The sequence below is a fragment of the Pimephales promelas genome, chromosome 14 (assembly GCF_988280905.1).
Source record: "Pimephales promelas chromosome 14, fPimPro1.hap1.1, whole genome shotgun sequence".
NCBI lineage: Eukaryota > Metazoa > Chordata > Actinopteri > Cypriniformes > Leuciscidae > Pimephales > Pimephales promelas.
Window position 1 is genome coordinate 16,003,910 of NC_142782.1, and position 16,031 is coordinate 16,019,940.

The window sequence follows — 16,031 nt, forward strand, 5'->3', positions numbered from 1 at the left end:
ATTGCCAGTCCGCTGTAAAGAAAGTTGATTTCATTACATCTATTTCAAGTCATTCAGGTCTCAGCCTGTTAGCCCTGACTGAGACTTGGATCAGACCAGAGGGCACTGCCAGACCTGCTGCCTTCTCCACTTCACTTTCTCACACACCCCTCGCCTGACCAGAAGGGGTGGAGGTACTGGTCTTCTCATCTCAAACGATTGGAAATTTGATCCTTTACCACCTCACCTTCAATTACCATCACTAGGCCTATTAAAATCCATTTTGTAGTTGTCTATTGTCCACCAGGTCAACTTGGCAGTTTCTTAGAGGAGCTTGATGTGCTACTCTCATCCTTCCCTGAGGATGGAACTCCTCTCGTAGTTCTCGGAGACTTCAACATCCACCTAGAAAATCCTCAGGCTGCTGATTTCCACACTATGCTTGCCTCATTCGACCTCAAACGAGCATCTAGTGCAGCTACTCACAAATCAGGTAACCAATTAGACCTTATTTACACGCGCTACTGGTCACTCCGCTGCACACCTCAGATCACTTCCTCCTCTCTTTCAACTTCAACCTGCCTTAGAACACAACACAAACTCCTCCACAGGTCACCTTTCGGCGAAACCTACACTCACTCTCACCCTCTCGCCTATCCTCTTATCTTTGGTCTCATCCACACTTTCTCCACCTGATCAGCTCTCAACACTAGATACTAACAGAGCAACTGATACTCTTTTCTCCACTTTAACATCATATGGACAACTTCTGACCCCTTTCCTCCAGGCCAGCCCAGAGCCATATCTTCTGCCCCCTGGTTATCTGATGTTTTCTGCGAACATTGTTCTAAACTCCTACTGACCTTGATCTTTATCAATCCCTTCTCTCTTCCTTCTCTGTTAATATCTCCACTGCTAAAATGACTAACTATCCCCACTAATCTACTTCAAGCCATTTCTTCCTTAGTTGTATCCGCACTCACCCACATCATAAACACACTCTTCACACAGGTATTTTTCCCACAGCATTTAAGCAGCCTTTGGGTAACCCCACTGCTTAAAAAACCCCTCTCCAAATCCAGCACATCTGGAAAATTACAGACCGGTATCCCTTCTTCCATGTATGGCAAAAACACTTGAACGAGCTGTTTTCAATCAGATCTCTTCCTTTCTTACATAGAACAATCTCCTGAAAAACAATCAGTCTGGTTTCAAAATTGGAAACTGCGACTGCCCTGCTCTCTGTAATTGAAGCTCTAAACTGGCAAGAGCAGCTTCCAAATCCTCAGTTCTCATCCTGCTGGATCTGTCTGCTGCCTTTGACACAGATAACCACCAGATCCTCCTGTCAATTTTAAAGACGAAGGGCATCTTGGGAACCGCACTACAATGGTTCAAGTCTTACATCTCAGGTAAGTCCTTCAGGGTGTTGTGGAGGATTGAGGTGTCAAAGACCCTACATGTACCTACTGGGGTTTCTCAGGGTTCAGTGCTTGGACCACTTCTCTTCTCCATCTACATGACATCACTAGGATCTGTGATTCAGAAAAATGGCTTCCTATCACTGCTATGCTGATGCCACACAACTCTACCTCTCATTCCAGCCTGATGATCCAATGGTTGCTGCTCTCATCGCAGCCTACCTGACAGACATTTCTGGCTGGATTAAGGACCACCACCTTCAACTAAACCTTGTGCAGACAGAGTTGGTTGTGGTCCCGGCCAACCCAACACAACACCACCAACCCAACTTCTCCATTCAGCTAGGTTCATCATCCATAACTCCGTCAAGGTCAACCAGGAACCTTGGAGTTGTGATTGATGATCAGTTGAACTTTACAGACCACATTGCTACAACTGCTTCCTATCAGAGCATGCTACACAACTCCCTGTCCAAACACTTGTTCTATCTAGACTGGACTATTGTAATGCTCTCCTAGCAGGTATTTCAGTTTGCACTGTTAAACCTCTCCAACTGATCCAAAATGCTGCAGCTAGAGTGGTCTTCAACGAGCCGAAGAGAGCACACGTCACTACTCACCTCACAAAATTGCACTGGTTGCCGGTTGCCGCTCACATCAAATTCAAGTCATTGATTTTACTTTTGCCTACAGAACAACCACTGGCTCTGCTCCCTCCTACCTAAACTCTTGTGGTGCCATCTCAAAGGTCTTTATCGGACCTTTTTCTGGTCTGCTCCATGCTGGTGGTATGACCTACCCAACTCAACCATAGCTGCTGCTATGTCCTTGGCCATTTTCTTTTTCAGCAACACTTGATCCATTGATACTAAAACTTTATCTTCTATTCTATATCTATTATCTTTATTAAAAAAATATATACACACAAAAGTATATGTAGTGCATTAGATTAAACTGGGAAAGGTTATAGTACTTGCATATTGTTGTCCTGTTGTTAGTTTAATTGCTTTTATTGTTCTCATTTGTAAGTTGCTTTTGATAAAAGCATCTGCTAAATGAAATGTATAAACGTAAATGGAAAATGGAACAAGAGTCCGTTGGGATTCTGATAAAATAAAGTAAAATTTCTGTTACTAATCATTAATTCATTCATTTACTAATCCATTCACTAATTCAGGTTATTGTTTCCACATTATGGCTATGTTCACACTGCAGGGCTTAATGCTCATTCCGATTTTTTTTGCAAGGCCGTTCACATTTCCAATTAAATGCCTTTTGTGATCTCCTGTGTGAACGTGAACGTAAAATGACCCAGAAGTGACCCGCATGCGCAGAAGAGTACTCAATGGTCAACGACGTCACTTGTTGTTTGCGGAAGTAGCTAAATGGATGTCGACAGTGGAGCTCGTTTAGCAATATTAAAGTTATTTTCACAATAGAGCCAGCACACTTACAATCTTCCCGTTTAAAGAAGGAAATTAAACAGAGAAACGTGTGGGTGCGGAGTCGCAGCCAGGAGTGGTGGGATACTGATGTGAATGGCTTCACTGATACAGAATTCATCAGTAACTTCCGAATGACCAGATCCACCTTCGATTATGTTTGTGAGCGCCTTCGATCAACTCTGTCACGGGAAGAGACACGTCTGCGGCGGCCCATAACAGTGCAGAGTGGAGTGTATTGGCTAGCAACAGGTGCGTGCAATGACATGCGTGTCAGATATATATGACCTGGCCGTTCAGATTGAAGTCGCATTTCAAAAGATCGGATACATATCGGATTTGGACCACATACCCAAGTGGCCTGGGTCGCATTTGAAAAGATCGGATCTGTGTCGTTCAGACTGTCATGAAAAGATCAGATAAAGTTTGCATGGGGCAAAAAAATCAGAATTAGGTCGTTTCAGCCTGCAGTGTGAACGTAGCCTATGATGTGATTTTTTTTTTTTTTTTATGTGGGTAACCTCTTTTCAAAATCTTAATGTCATTTCTATCTCAATTTGGAACTAATTCAAAAGTAAAAGTGGATCAAATAATAATCGACTTGGTTTTTACTGGATGGAGTAAATTCATGTTTATTTGTTGTCGGTTGGTTGGTCTCCGATTACTGTTTTCAAATCATGATACATTGGCATTCCTTTAGGATTTTTATGAATTTTGTATCTGGATGGTGTATTTCGGTTTGAGGCGTAACATTCATAATAATTTGAAGATGACGTTCCAGACATTAAAGGGTTAGTTCACCCAAAAATGAAGATTAAGTCATTAATTACTCACCCCCATGCTGTACCAACCCCGTAAGACCTTCGTTCATCTTCGGAACACAAATTAAGATATTTTTGATTAAATTTGAGAGCTGTCTCACTACCACATTGGCTGCCCAAGGGACTGGCTCTTGACGGCCCAGAAAGTCAATGAAGAAAATGTTTAAATATCCCATGTGACTACCGTGGCTCCACTATAAGTTTATCAAGCGACGAGAATACTTTTTGTGCGAAAAAACAAACAAAAATAACGACTCTATTCGACTATTCCTTTTCTTCATTGTTGGCCTGAAACGAGACTTTCTTCGATTTTCACGACGCATGCGCGAGAACTGAACTGAGGTAGTTGAAGGAGATCGCAATTCTCGCACATGCGTCGTGGAAATCTAAGGATGTCTCGTTTCAGGCCAACAAGGAAGAAAAGGAATAGTCGAATAAAGTCGTTATTTTTGTTTGTTTTTTCGCACAAAAAGTATTCTCGTCGCTTGATAAACTTATAGTTGAGCCACGGTAGTCACATGGGATATTTAAACATTTTCTTCATTGACTTTCTGGGCCATCAAGAGCCAGTCCCTTAGGCAGTCTATGTGGTAGTTACAGCTCTCAAATTTAATAAAAAATATCTTAATTTGTGTTCCGAAGATGAACGAAGGTCTTACGGGGTTGGTACAGCATGGGGGTGAGTAATTAATGACTTAATTTTCATTTTTGGGTGAACTAACCCTTTAAGATTTTCCCCAGAGATTACAGCATTTTAAAAAATCTACATTGTAGCACCTCGTTTCTATTTATTTATTTATTTTTTAATCTGGTTCTGTTGTCATATCTGACATTTATAATCTTTTTATGGCTCTTTTAACTAGACAAACAGCTATTTGATAAAAAAAACGAGGGGGAGGTGTAAGAGATGGGCTGATGCTGGCAGTAGAAACAGTGTTTGATCTCACATTGTGTTTGGTTGACTTAAAGCTACCATTAAGACGTTATTGATTCCTTTATCTAACTGAGCCATTATAGCTCTCCCCTCTTCTCTCCCGCTATGCTATAAACAGGAAAACCTGTGAGCTAATGTTGTCTCCTCTGGTTATCCCATTCCGTCCAGAGGCCTTGCCCCGATTCACTCGAGAGAGAGAGAGGGAAAGTGCTCAAGATGGAACAGATATGTGGGTGGATGGAGGCTGGGAAATCGGTAGGGGAGGGCGTCCCTGGAATCTGATCCCCCTAGTATCTCTCCCTCTCTTCGGCTTTCTGCCCTGTTTGGAAATGTGACTTTTTCCGAAGTCCCCAGACAGAAGCCAAGGAAGCAAAAGAGAGAGGGAGTTGTGGTCAGGGGAAAAGGACCAGTAGTCACGGGGGTTTGACTTTGCAGTCTAAGTTAGTAAGGCTAGGAAAGTGAGCGATGGATAAAAGAAGGGATGGAGTGGTCATAGATGAGCAGAGAGGAAGAGACACGGAAGGAGGGGTGGGATAGACAGAGAGGTGAAGATAAACTGCCCTTTGCAGATTATTACGGGACAAGAGAGGGCAAGAGAAGCAAGAGAGGGAGGGTGGAAAAACCTGAACTGTACAGTGCAAGTTGAAAGAAGAGACAAAAGCACTTGATGCTGACTCTGAGGAAACAGATGATGGAAAAGATGATGGCGCTTGACTGACGGTAGAACCCCCGAGAAGGAGGAGAGACGAGAAACTGCATTCTTCGGGACCACTCCCAAGACGTATCGCCGAACTTAATGGGCCATTTGAAAGGTTTGATGGGGTCGAGAATTGTGAACTTCACTGGATTTGCACCTAGTTCAAGGCGGATCCACCTAATTTGCAAAGTATTCATATCGCTTGCCATGGGAAGAAACTTCTAGTATTTCTTTTCTCTCTTTTTTGCTGATTTGCACCAACCTGGCATTACACGCAGGAGATCGCCGAATGCTTTGGACCAGGATTCGAGATGCCACCTCAGTTCTTGTCGCAGTGACCGAGGCAGTGCCAGATGTTGATCGTGCATATAACTAAACTGAGTATTTATTTAATGACTTCTGCATGGACAATTATTCCTGTTTGGGTACCCATTAGTCTCATATTTCCATGTCGGCATCGACAAAATCCGGATTTAAGAGCCACTTAGGACTTGAAGTGAAATATGATCGTTTTAACAGCTAAATTAGTTCATTGCTTCCAAGTCGCAATTGCACGTTCCACTCGTCTGGATCTGTGGAATGATTCTTCATTCTCTTGTGCCTCTTGCTTGACACTGAAACCTACACCTTTGGATCAACAATCTTGAATATCACAGCGTCGCAATTCTTCACGATAGAGTTTAAAATGCTCTTGTCTGTTGTTGACACTTGCAAATAACATTTGCGGCCAGGGATGGCTTTTACACATCTGGACTGTGTATGAGAACTGCAATCCAGCTCTTTATTTATGCGATGGGGCTTTCAAGAAAAAAAATGACCTAACATGGAAACACTGACTTCTCCTCTCACCTCCAAAATAAATGTAACTAGACCAGACTCTTTTTCCCATGCACACTGCTAGCTTGACGTTCTGCCAAAAATATACCCTGGTTTTTCTTTTAAATATTCTTCAGAGCAACTGCTGAAATTAATCTTTCCTTTTGAGACGTCCTGTTCTGATGCCATGCTACAACGGCAAGTTGGCTTTGTCCCGTGTTAGCATAATACTTTCACTTCCAGTAGTTCTAGAAGTTCTTGTGCCAAGAGTCGTAATTCATCGCAGCCATGGGTATTCAGGGAATGGAGCTGTTTGCCATTGGAGTGGTCATCATTCTGTTTGTGGCTGTTCTCAAACAGTTCGGCATTCTGGAGCCCATGTCGCTGGAAGGTAAGCACAATACTAGAACTGAGGTCCTCCCCTTTAATGTCATGGTGATATGCTTGACCAATTAGGCCCTTGGGGCCAGGGTTGTGTCAGGTGCACCGATGATTGATAGTGTTAACAAATCTAATGTTGTGATGTTTGTGTTAAAGTGAAGGAAAGGTATTGCACTCTCACAGAATGCAATAATAGATTTTTCCCTTTGACTTTTTCCTGCTTTTGAGTTTTGAAGGTCACTGGGTCTTATTTGGCTGGTAGGCGATTAATTGAAGTTTGAAGCAATTTATCACAAATTTAACTCTACTGTAGGTAAATATGACCACAACACATACCTGTTACTTCATGTGTTAAAGTGGGCTTTAAAGACGGCTTTAAAGGGGTTAAAGTACTGCAGCACCAGGTGGGAACAAAACTGTCCTAAACGTGTTCAAATCTGACAAAACCTCCCCTTCTGGATGTTCTCGAATGAATAAATAATAACTAAATGCTGAATAAAAGGTAAATTCATAGTATATTTTTGTTTATTAATCATAATTGATGTGTATTATTTGCTTAATATAAATCATAATTAGATTGCTGTATGTATGAAAAACCAAAAAAAAAAACAATTGAAGGCCGAATATCCTCACAATGTTGTTTTAGTAGTTGACTTTAAAAGGGAAAATCCTATACATCTAAAAAAGAATCATTTAAATTTTAATTAATATCCTTGCTGTTTCTATGGCAATATTTGTGCTTAAAATGTTGCACTTGACCATTTAAAATGAATTTAAAATATAAAATTTAAAGTAATGATGGCCAAATGTTTATTAAAATGGTGGAAAAACTGTGAGATGGTGCCTAGTTAGATAGATAAGTATATATATATATATATATATATATATATATATATATATAGCTAAATATATAAGAAAGAAATAAAGATGTCCCTAATTACATTTGTTAAAATGCCTTTTTACATTTTCAACAAAAAAAATAAAAAATATTTATAAGCTGTTTTCCTCATGGGAAACAAAAAAATGTCCTCCGCAAGGACAAGGATATATTCGATATTGCCATATTTGTGGGTATAGTTTGTCCCCATACTGTAGGGTATACCTGAACACTCACATTCACCACACACACTCACCACACACACTCTCTCTCTCTCTCTGAATCAAAACCCAGTCTAACATTACCCTTCATTTATTATGTATGCTTTATCGAACAGGCTTTCTTTACGGTTTCCTAAAAATGGGTCCGTTGGTCTCTGGTCCTGAAGGGCACTGTCCATTTCCCTCTCAACCCTTGCTTCATCTCAAGATCATATCCAATCATACATTTCTAAAGTATACAGATCAGAGTCAGCGCCTTCATATACTATAGATGCAATTCTTCTGGAGATAGTTTGAGTTTGAGTTTGAGATTGGAGATATTCTTATGTTCCACTGTCTTCCACATTTCCTTCTGTTGTTTGGTGGACGTGCTCTGTGTCATGACGCATTTTTGTTGTCTTTAATTACATCAAACTATTAAGACATGAAAAAAGGAATGAAAATATTAGCCTAGTATGTATGATGTGCAATATTTAGCATCTGTGTGTCATATTTTAACGTTCATATTATTGCCTGGTTAATCTATTGGTACAGTTATTTATTTTTGATCGATATCCTTAAATGGTCTTGACATTTGATTTGTGTCTCTTCTGTTTGACTTTCAGGAACAGAAGTAATAATTGGTCAGTGTTATTGACAAGCATCAATCTAAACTTATTTACAATTTTAATTATTAAAGGTGCGCTCAGTAGTTTTTTGCTCTTTAAAAAGAATTATAAATGAAATAAACTGCATTATTGAAATCCCAGCCGAGGAATAAGGGTCTTATAGCAAAACGATTGGTCATTTTATATATAAAAAAATAATAATATTTATTTACTTTTTAACCACAAATGCTCATCTTGCACTAGCTGTGATGTGCCACATATTACATAATCATGTTGAAAGGTCACGTGACGTAGGCGTAAGTACTGATTTTGTGTTTACAATACATAAATTAAAGGTATACAACGATGTCGGACTATTTTGAAGTTGGAGGCGAAAATTTCGCCCTACCCTACCTTTTTCCGTCTACGTCAGTATACCACCTGACCTTTCCAACGAGATTACAAAATGCGTGAAGTCGTGGATGTGCGAGACGATAATTTGTGTTTAAAAATGTCATTATTCCTGTCTTGTGTTCATCCTTGTCTTGTGTGGACCTTTTGTTATTTCTTGTCTTCCATGTTTTGTAGTTCTTTGTAGTTTTTCATGTTGATTAGTCTTCCCAGTGTATTTAAACCCCTGTGTTTCCTGTGTTCTTTGTCAGGTCTTGTCCTACACTCTTAGAAAAAAGGGTTCATTGGGGTTCTATATATGAAGAGTTCAGATGCAAAAGCCTCTAAGTGCCATTTGAAATTTTCTTCTAAAATTATAATTTTTATCAAGCTTGTATATTTAAGTTCAGTAATTTCACTTAAATGGCAATGAAGATGACCTATTAATTGACATTTAAGTGAAATTACTGAACTTAAATACACAAGTTCAGTAATTGATAAAAATGGTCATTCTAGAACAAAATTTCAAATGGCACTTATAGAGGCTTTTGCATCTGAACTCTTCATATGAAGCATAAGGTTCTTTACTCAACTTCAAAGAACCTTAAATGTTAAAAAAAAAAAGTTCTATAATGACAAGAAAGAACCCTTTTGGCACAAAGGTTCTTTATAGGCTATTATTCATTCATACTGTATATTGCATTATTCTGCAACATTTTGTAGTTGTAATTAAATTATTGTTTATTAAACTGTTGTAGTGACTAAATATCACATTTTAATTTTAATTAAGGAGAAAAACTAAAGTGACACTCTTTGTGTGATATTGATTAACTACATAAAATGATATGAATACATTTTCTAACCCCCATATCTTGAATTTTGTGATCATTCACATGCATTCATGAGTACATTTTAGGGTCTTGATGTTTGTTATTAATATGAAATATTTAATCCGGAAAGGACAAAACAAATGATAATGAATGAACGTTCCATATAGGCCTACAGTATGTAGCGCTGATACCTTTTAAGGTTCTATATAGAACCTTTTCTTCTAGGAATGTACATTAATGTACTTCGGTGTGTCTCATTCTGTTCTCGGTTCCCTTGTCTCTGTTATGGCTTTGTTTACAGTATGTTCATCAATTTTAATTCTGAAGTGAACTAATCCTTTAAGCTGGTTTGCTGGTCTTGGCTTTTCTCCAAACCATATCAGGCTGGAATGGTTTGCCTATTTTCAAGGGGTTTTGGTGACTGATCAGCTATTGCAGGTTGGGAAATCATAGACCAGATACAGTAATACCAGCTGAGACCAGCAAACCAATTTAGTTTATGCAGTTTGTCTGCAGGGATACATCGGCACCAGGAAGGTCATATATTCATCCAGTGATACAACTTGCAAATAAACACTTCATCAGCTGGAAGGGTCTGAGTGCCTCGTGTAATCTATACATAAATCTTTGTCCATTATTGGCCCTTGAGCCGGACCACCCAACGGATCAGCAGGGGACTATTTTTAGCTCTGTGGCATCACTACAGCTCTGACTATTCCTGAACGCTGTGTTTCAGGAGGGTGAAGTTTATTTTGGGTTTCTGATTGGGTTTCTGGTTGGTTGTGTGAATCTAATACGCAATCAGAGACGGTGAAGCATTACTTGTGAAGGAAAGCGTGCTTAATGATCAATATGTGCCGGATCTTTTGAATGAGAGGAATTTGATCTGTCAATGCTTATTTATTCAACTTTGTGTCTGTTCATAGTATAATGCAAATAGTCCACCACAGATTTGAAGCATCAGCCACCAGAGGGCGATGTTTCTTTATATGATTTCAAACCGAGACAAGGAAAATTTACCAAGTTGTGAGTTGAAACCAAGGGGTTAAGGTTTGGCTGGTTAAGAATGGTTAGATATCTGATTCTGATTCTAAACATTTCTCTATTGATGGCAAATGGGATTTGTAGTATAGGGATCACAAATTGTAGGACCCTTTGACTTCATTATAACCAGAATAGATTAGAATAGATAATGTAATGGTAAGGGTGTATGTTCACAAAGACGAAAGGAACCATCCAGACATGTTGCAAAAGCAAACATCTGGGGATGCATCATTGCAAACGGCATGGGTGATTTGCTTATACATGTATGTGACGGTATCATTGATGTGGAGGCATATATTGGGATTGTACAGAGACATACTGCCATCAAGATGACATCTTTCCTGGGAGGCAAGATAATACCAAGCCTCATTCTGCATGTGCCACAACAGATTGGTTTATTAGACACTCACCATGGAGTGGATGTGCTTGAGTGGCCTGCCTGAAGTCCATATCAGCCCATTCTCATCCTAAGGCGTCACCTGACTTGCAAGCATTTTGACCATGCTTCAATATCTGACGCTTTAGGCACCCTTTAGTCAGTTAGATGTACGCAGTAGGATCGCGTCATGTAACTGACGCTAAAGGGCGCCTAAAGCGTTGGATATTGAAGCATGGTCAAAAGGTGACGGCTTGGGGAGAGAATGCGTTGTCCATATCTGTCTTAAATGCATGACCCATCAGAAAAAGGATAAACAGACTATGATGACCACGGACTGTTTAGCAGATGTCTTGTATCAGGTGAGATCGGCCAAAAAATCCACTAGCAAAACTGCTACATTATATCCTACATTGCCGAACAATTAAAAAGTGTAGGAAAAGTGATGTGACAGTTTTAAACGTCCCTCTGTCCAAGCGTTTTTGGAGTGCCATCAAAATGTAACTTTTTTTATATTTACAAAATACAATTAGGTTGGCCAGTGAAAACATTGAAAATCTATTCATTGTACTTTTTGGGTTAAATAAAGTTTAAACAGAATTAACTAATCAGATTCTTGATTTTAATGCATTTTACAAAATGTCCCAATAACTTTTCTGGAAATGTTTTAAAGTTGCAGACCATTTGTGCTTGGACCCCGATGATTGCTGCTTGCGGCTATCTTTATTAATACAAATGTAATATTTCAAATATATTTCAATCATTTCAAATATTTCAATCATTTCAAAATGTAATTAATTTTATTTTTTATGCTCTCAAAATATATTTTCATGGTTTTAAGCCCTTCGGTTTAGAAAGATCCCTATATCACAGTTGATGACATTACTTGAAGGGCTCAGTTCAAGACCCATCTGGGAAATATTTGCATGCTAAAGGCCCATTCAAAGATAACTAAAGAGAACGATAAAGATTTAGTTCTAAAAATCATTCTCAAGATTAAAGAATAGCAGATTTCACACCACAGCTATATCAATAACAGCACAGAGAAACAATATTGTTGGAATCCCTTTCAGAACGATTTTATCCATCTGATGAACAATGAAAACATTGACAGTCAATCAGAATCAATCCTGCTAAACTCAAGCATTTAAAGCGGAAGCATTTTAGAAGCTGTTCCCTCTAAAAATTGACATTTTCTGCACTGCTGTCATACATTTGTTGTGCAATACAGAATCTTAAAGCTCACACTTGGCAAGTGAGCAGTGAATAAGGCTGCGAGTAGGAGGATAAATGAAGAACAGTCTCTGTAGATCACTGTCATATCACAAAGGCTGAAATACAGAGAGAATAATTAGTCATGGGAAACTGGTTCACAAGACAAGGGAAGCAGGATGTAGGGCACCTTATGAGTGTATCTATTCCAACAATGAGGACCTATCATGCTTTTCTACATTTTCAACTTTCTTTACTGTAATGTTGCTGTGTGAGCATGAAAAAGGTCTGCAAAATTATAAAGCATAAAGTCCATTCCACAGGGAGTTATTCTTTATATCAGTAATCTCTACTCTGATTCTGAAATCCCAAAATGCCTTGACTGTAAAAAATAATCCTGTAAAAAAAACGGTAAACTACTGGCAGCTGTGGTTGCCAGCATCATACCGTAACTATACTGCATGTTACTGTTTTTGTGCTGTTAAATTAAAGTTTTATACTGTAGCTGACAATACGGTATTTAGCTGTTAATTTCAAAAACAGTAACACACCGTATTTTTACGGTATGATGCTGGCAACCACAGCTGCCAGTAGTTTACTGTTGTTGTTTTTTTACAGGATTATTTTTTACAGTGAGCTTTGAGTTTCAAAATATTCCTCATTTAAATAATTCCAGCCCAAGGAATGTGCAAAATAAAGGGAACAAGGCCTGGTTGAGTTGTGTTAGTAATGTCTTGTGGTAATGGTTAAGGGCGTGACATTTCCAAAACACGCTGGAAGCAAAAGACCAGTCACAACACTGATCCCACAGCCCACCAATCAGAGCTTACTGCGCTTTTCGAAAGGAGGGGCTTTATAGTAATAGGAACTAATCAGGGCTGTGTTTCCCATAGAACAACGTAACTCGCTGTTTAACCAACATAATACGATGCATTATTGTTGAAACAAGCTAGTAACGACACCAGTCGTTAGTTCAACAATATAGAGAATTAATGGCATCATGTGCTGGTGGTGGAGTAATAACTTCTGCTATGCTTGTATTTTATATTATTGTAGTTAAGAGCTTCCACAAAAGCACTGTTGCCGTCACTTTTCAGCCCCTGGTTGTCGGTTGTCGCCATGGCTGGAAAGCCCCGCCGATATTAACTCTCATCTGACTTCTTGCTTTATCCAAAGACTTTTTGGTCATAGCCTTTTCAAATACTTTCTTCCTTTTTTGTGTGGTTTTCCTTCGCTGACATGCAGGTAACTGCGAATTTTGACTGCTCTTTCTCTGCCATAATTGTGATTCTTCCAAGCTTCCGTACCTCTTCCACTCCGCGAGCAAACGTGTGTGCGCATTTGGGCTGCTCTTACACAGCAGTGATGGTAGCCATGGTAGTGAGGGAGAGGGACAGTCGCCCAGCCAATCATTTCTTTCGTCCCGTTTGGAAATAATTAGCTGTGTTTATTGCAGCACTGAGAGGACTACAGACACACTCGATTTGATTACTTTCTTTTTCAGAGTACTTACATTTTAGTTATGTATTGGTATACATAGACAGTTTAAACAAATTTGGGGAAAAGTTTTTTATAAAACTTCTACCTACCCTGCCTTTAAGTCCATGTGTCATTTTTACAAGAAACTACACTTCCAAACATCTTGTCTCATTTAAAGCATAATTTTTTTATCATGTCAAAGTTCAAGATTCATGTTAGGGTTGTGTCTAAATCTAATTGGGACAAACTTGTCTCCTGAGTGGGAGTTTTCTCAATTCCCTCAGAAAATTGTGTCAGAGTGAACTTTTAAATAGACGTGAGAAGAATAGAGGCAAAGAAATAATGAGAGAGGAGAGTTACCAGCAAATATATGGACTTCAGAGTCATTTTGGACACAAGGCTAAGACAAAATGACACCATAAGATACTTTTTGTTTCATCCATGTTTTATTGACTTTTTGGAAAATCATCTGGACCAGATGTCTATCGATGCAGGACTTGTATAATCGGCTCTACTGGATTTTTATGAGTCATTCATGAAGCTTGTGGAATTAACAGTCTAAAACAGGACTAACCTGGAAGAACAAGTGTTGGAAGACGGGCAGTGAAAAAGTGTTTTCAGGATGAGTGTGAGGTGGGAGACAGAGGGGTTACAGACCGTGGGAATTGTCTGCCTGGTCTTAATGTTTCTCAAACTCATGCATCTGCTCGGACTCATAGACATAACTGAGACAGGTGAGAGAGAGAGTCACTAGCAAACGTCATTTCAGGGATTGGTTGAAAATGGAGGCTTTTGATTTGGCTTAGTTATAAGTCATATATTTACATGACCATAAAATAATATTATGGGTTAAATAGATGTCATCTGTGCAGTGGCGTAGGTTTGATTTTGAAATTGGTAGGGATGGGGATATCAATATATAAATATATTTTTTACGTTTTGATCAAAGTTATTGCGGGATATATAAGGGTCACTGGATACACGTCGCTAAATTCTACGCCCCTGCATCTGTGGGATTTTGTCAAAATATCTAAACTTCCTTAGAGGCAAAATGGCATATAATATTCAGAGAATTTATCTTATATTTAGTTGATTTTTCTTACATTTTTGTTTTTCTTGTAAGCATAAATCTCACCAATTAATGTTAGATTTAAGCTTAAAAAGCTAATATTTTGGTGTAATGGAATTCATTTTAATATCTTTTGTTCCCTAAAGCTTCATTATTTGCAGTGCTATTTTAGTATTATATTATTTATATAGTATTTAATTATATTTTGAATGAGTTTAGTAATTTTCACTGTGAAAAACATTGCTACCTTACATTTGTAACATTCAACTTTTATGTTTAAGTCAGTTTAACTTTTAACATTTTAAATTACATTAAACTGACTTAAATTTAGTTAAATCTTGTTAACTTATTAAAGTTGAAAATTGAACTTATTTTGGTGAGTTAAAGCAATGTAAAATCATACATTGTCATAACTTATTGATCATAGAATATTTTAGTGTTCTTAGCTTTAATTTATTTTTTTCAGATTTAGTACCTCAAATTTTTAAAGTTTAAGTTTTCCATTTCATATTTTTATTTTATGTCGGCTTTTTTTTCAATTAAAAAAAACAGCATTTGAATAGTTTTAGTTTACAATAACAACACTGATTATTTAACATGGATTCTTTTCCTTCATCTTTTTTGTGATTATTGTTCTGATTTTTGTGGCTGACTTGACTGCTTTTCTTTTTCTCTCTCGCCCTCTCTGACTCTTTCTGTCTTTCTCTTTTCTCTTCTGTCTTTCTCTTATAACCCTCTCACTTTTGATTTGTTTTTGTTAAGACGGTGAGTGTATTGTTATGCTATGCTATGCTAACTCTTTTCCAGACATTAGCAGTCATAGCAGAGCTGAGAGGAAACAAATAAACCCATCAATTATAATTGCTTTAGTGTAAAAGTATGGAACCTCAAAAAATTAAGTAATTCAAATTGACATCAGCAATCAATCAAATTGAAAAAGAAAGTGACACCCTGTCAATCAAACCTCCATCTCTTTCCTCTTCCTGCCTGTCTTTGACTTTTATGCTAACTCTTTTGCTTTCATCCCCCTTCCTCTTCTCTCTCTCCTCGCAACCGCGGTCTCCCTCTTTAAAATGCTCTCTTGCCCCATCCCGCATCCCATACACTCACCCCCTTCCCGACCCCTTCCCTCTTTTTCTCTCTGCTTTCCCCCCTTCTTCCTCTCTCTTTCTCTCTCATAGACAGCAGTGAAAGTGACCTAGAGCTGTCCACGGTGAGACATCAGCCTGAGGGTCTGGAGCAGCTGCAGGCTCAGACCAAATTCACCAAGAAGGAGCTGCAGTCCCTTTATCGGGGATTCAAAAATGTAAGTATCTGTGAAGGAGAGGGGGAAAACAAGGGTTAATGTTGAGGTCAGTATTCAGTGGCATTTATAAAAATATTAAATATTGTATTATATTATTTAAGAACTATTTTATTATTATTGCAATACTACACTATTGGAATGTAAAACAA

At 38.5% G+C, this 16,031-nt stretch overlaps 1 protein-coding gene across 3 annotated transcripts in view; it reads left to right on the forward strand.

Annotated features, from left to right (window-relative positions):
• Positions 1-16,031, forward strand: part of kcnip3a (Kv channel interacting protein 3a, calsenilin) — a 77,585-nt gene that overhangs the window by 53,830 nt on the left and 7,724 nt on the right. For 2 of the 3 annotated variants that reach the window (XM_039681751.2, XM_089119485.1), the window contains one exon: positions 15,758-15,882. In XM_039681751.2, coding sequence (XP_039537685.1) covers positions 15,758-15,882 — 125 coding nt within the window. Of the gene's footprint in view, positions 1-12,645; positions 14,242-15,757; positions 15,883-16,031 lie in introns of those variants that run through there. The other variant, XM_089119484.1, reaches the window with a different exon arrangement.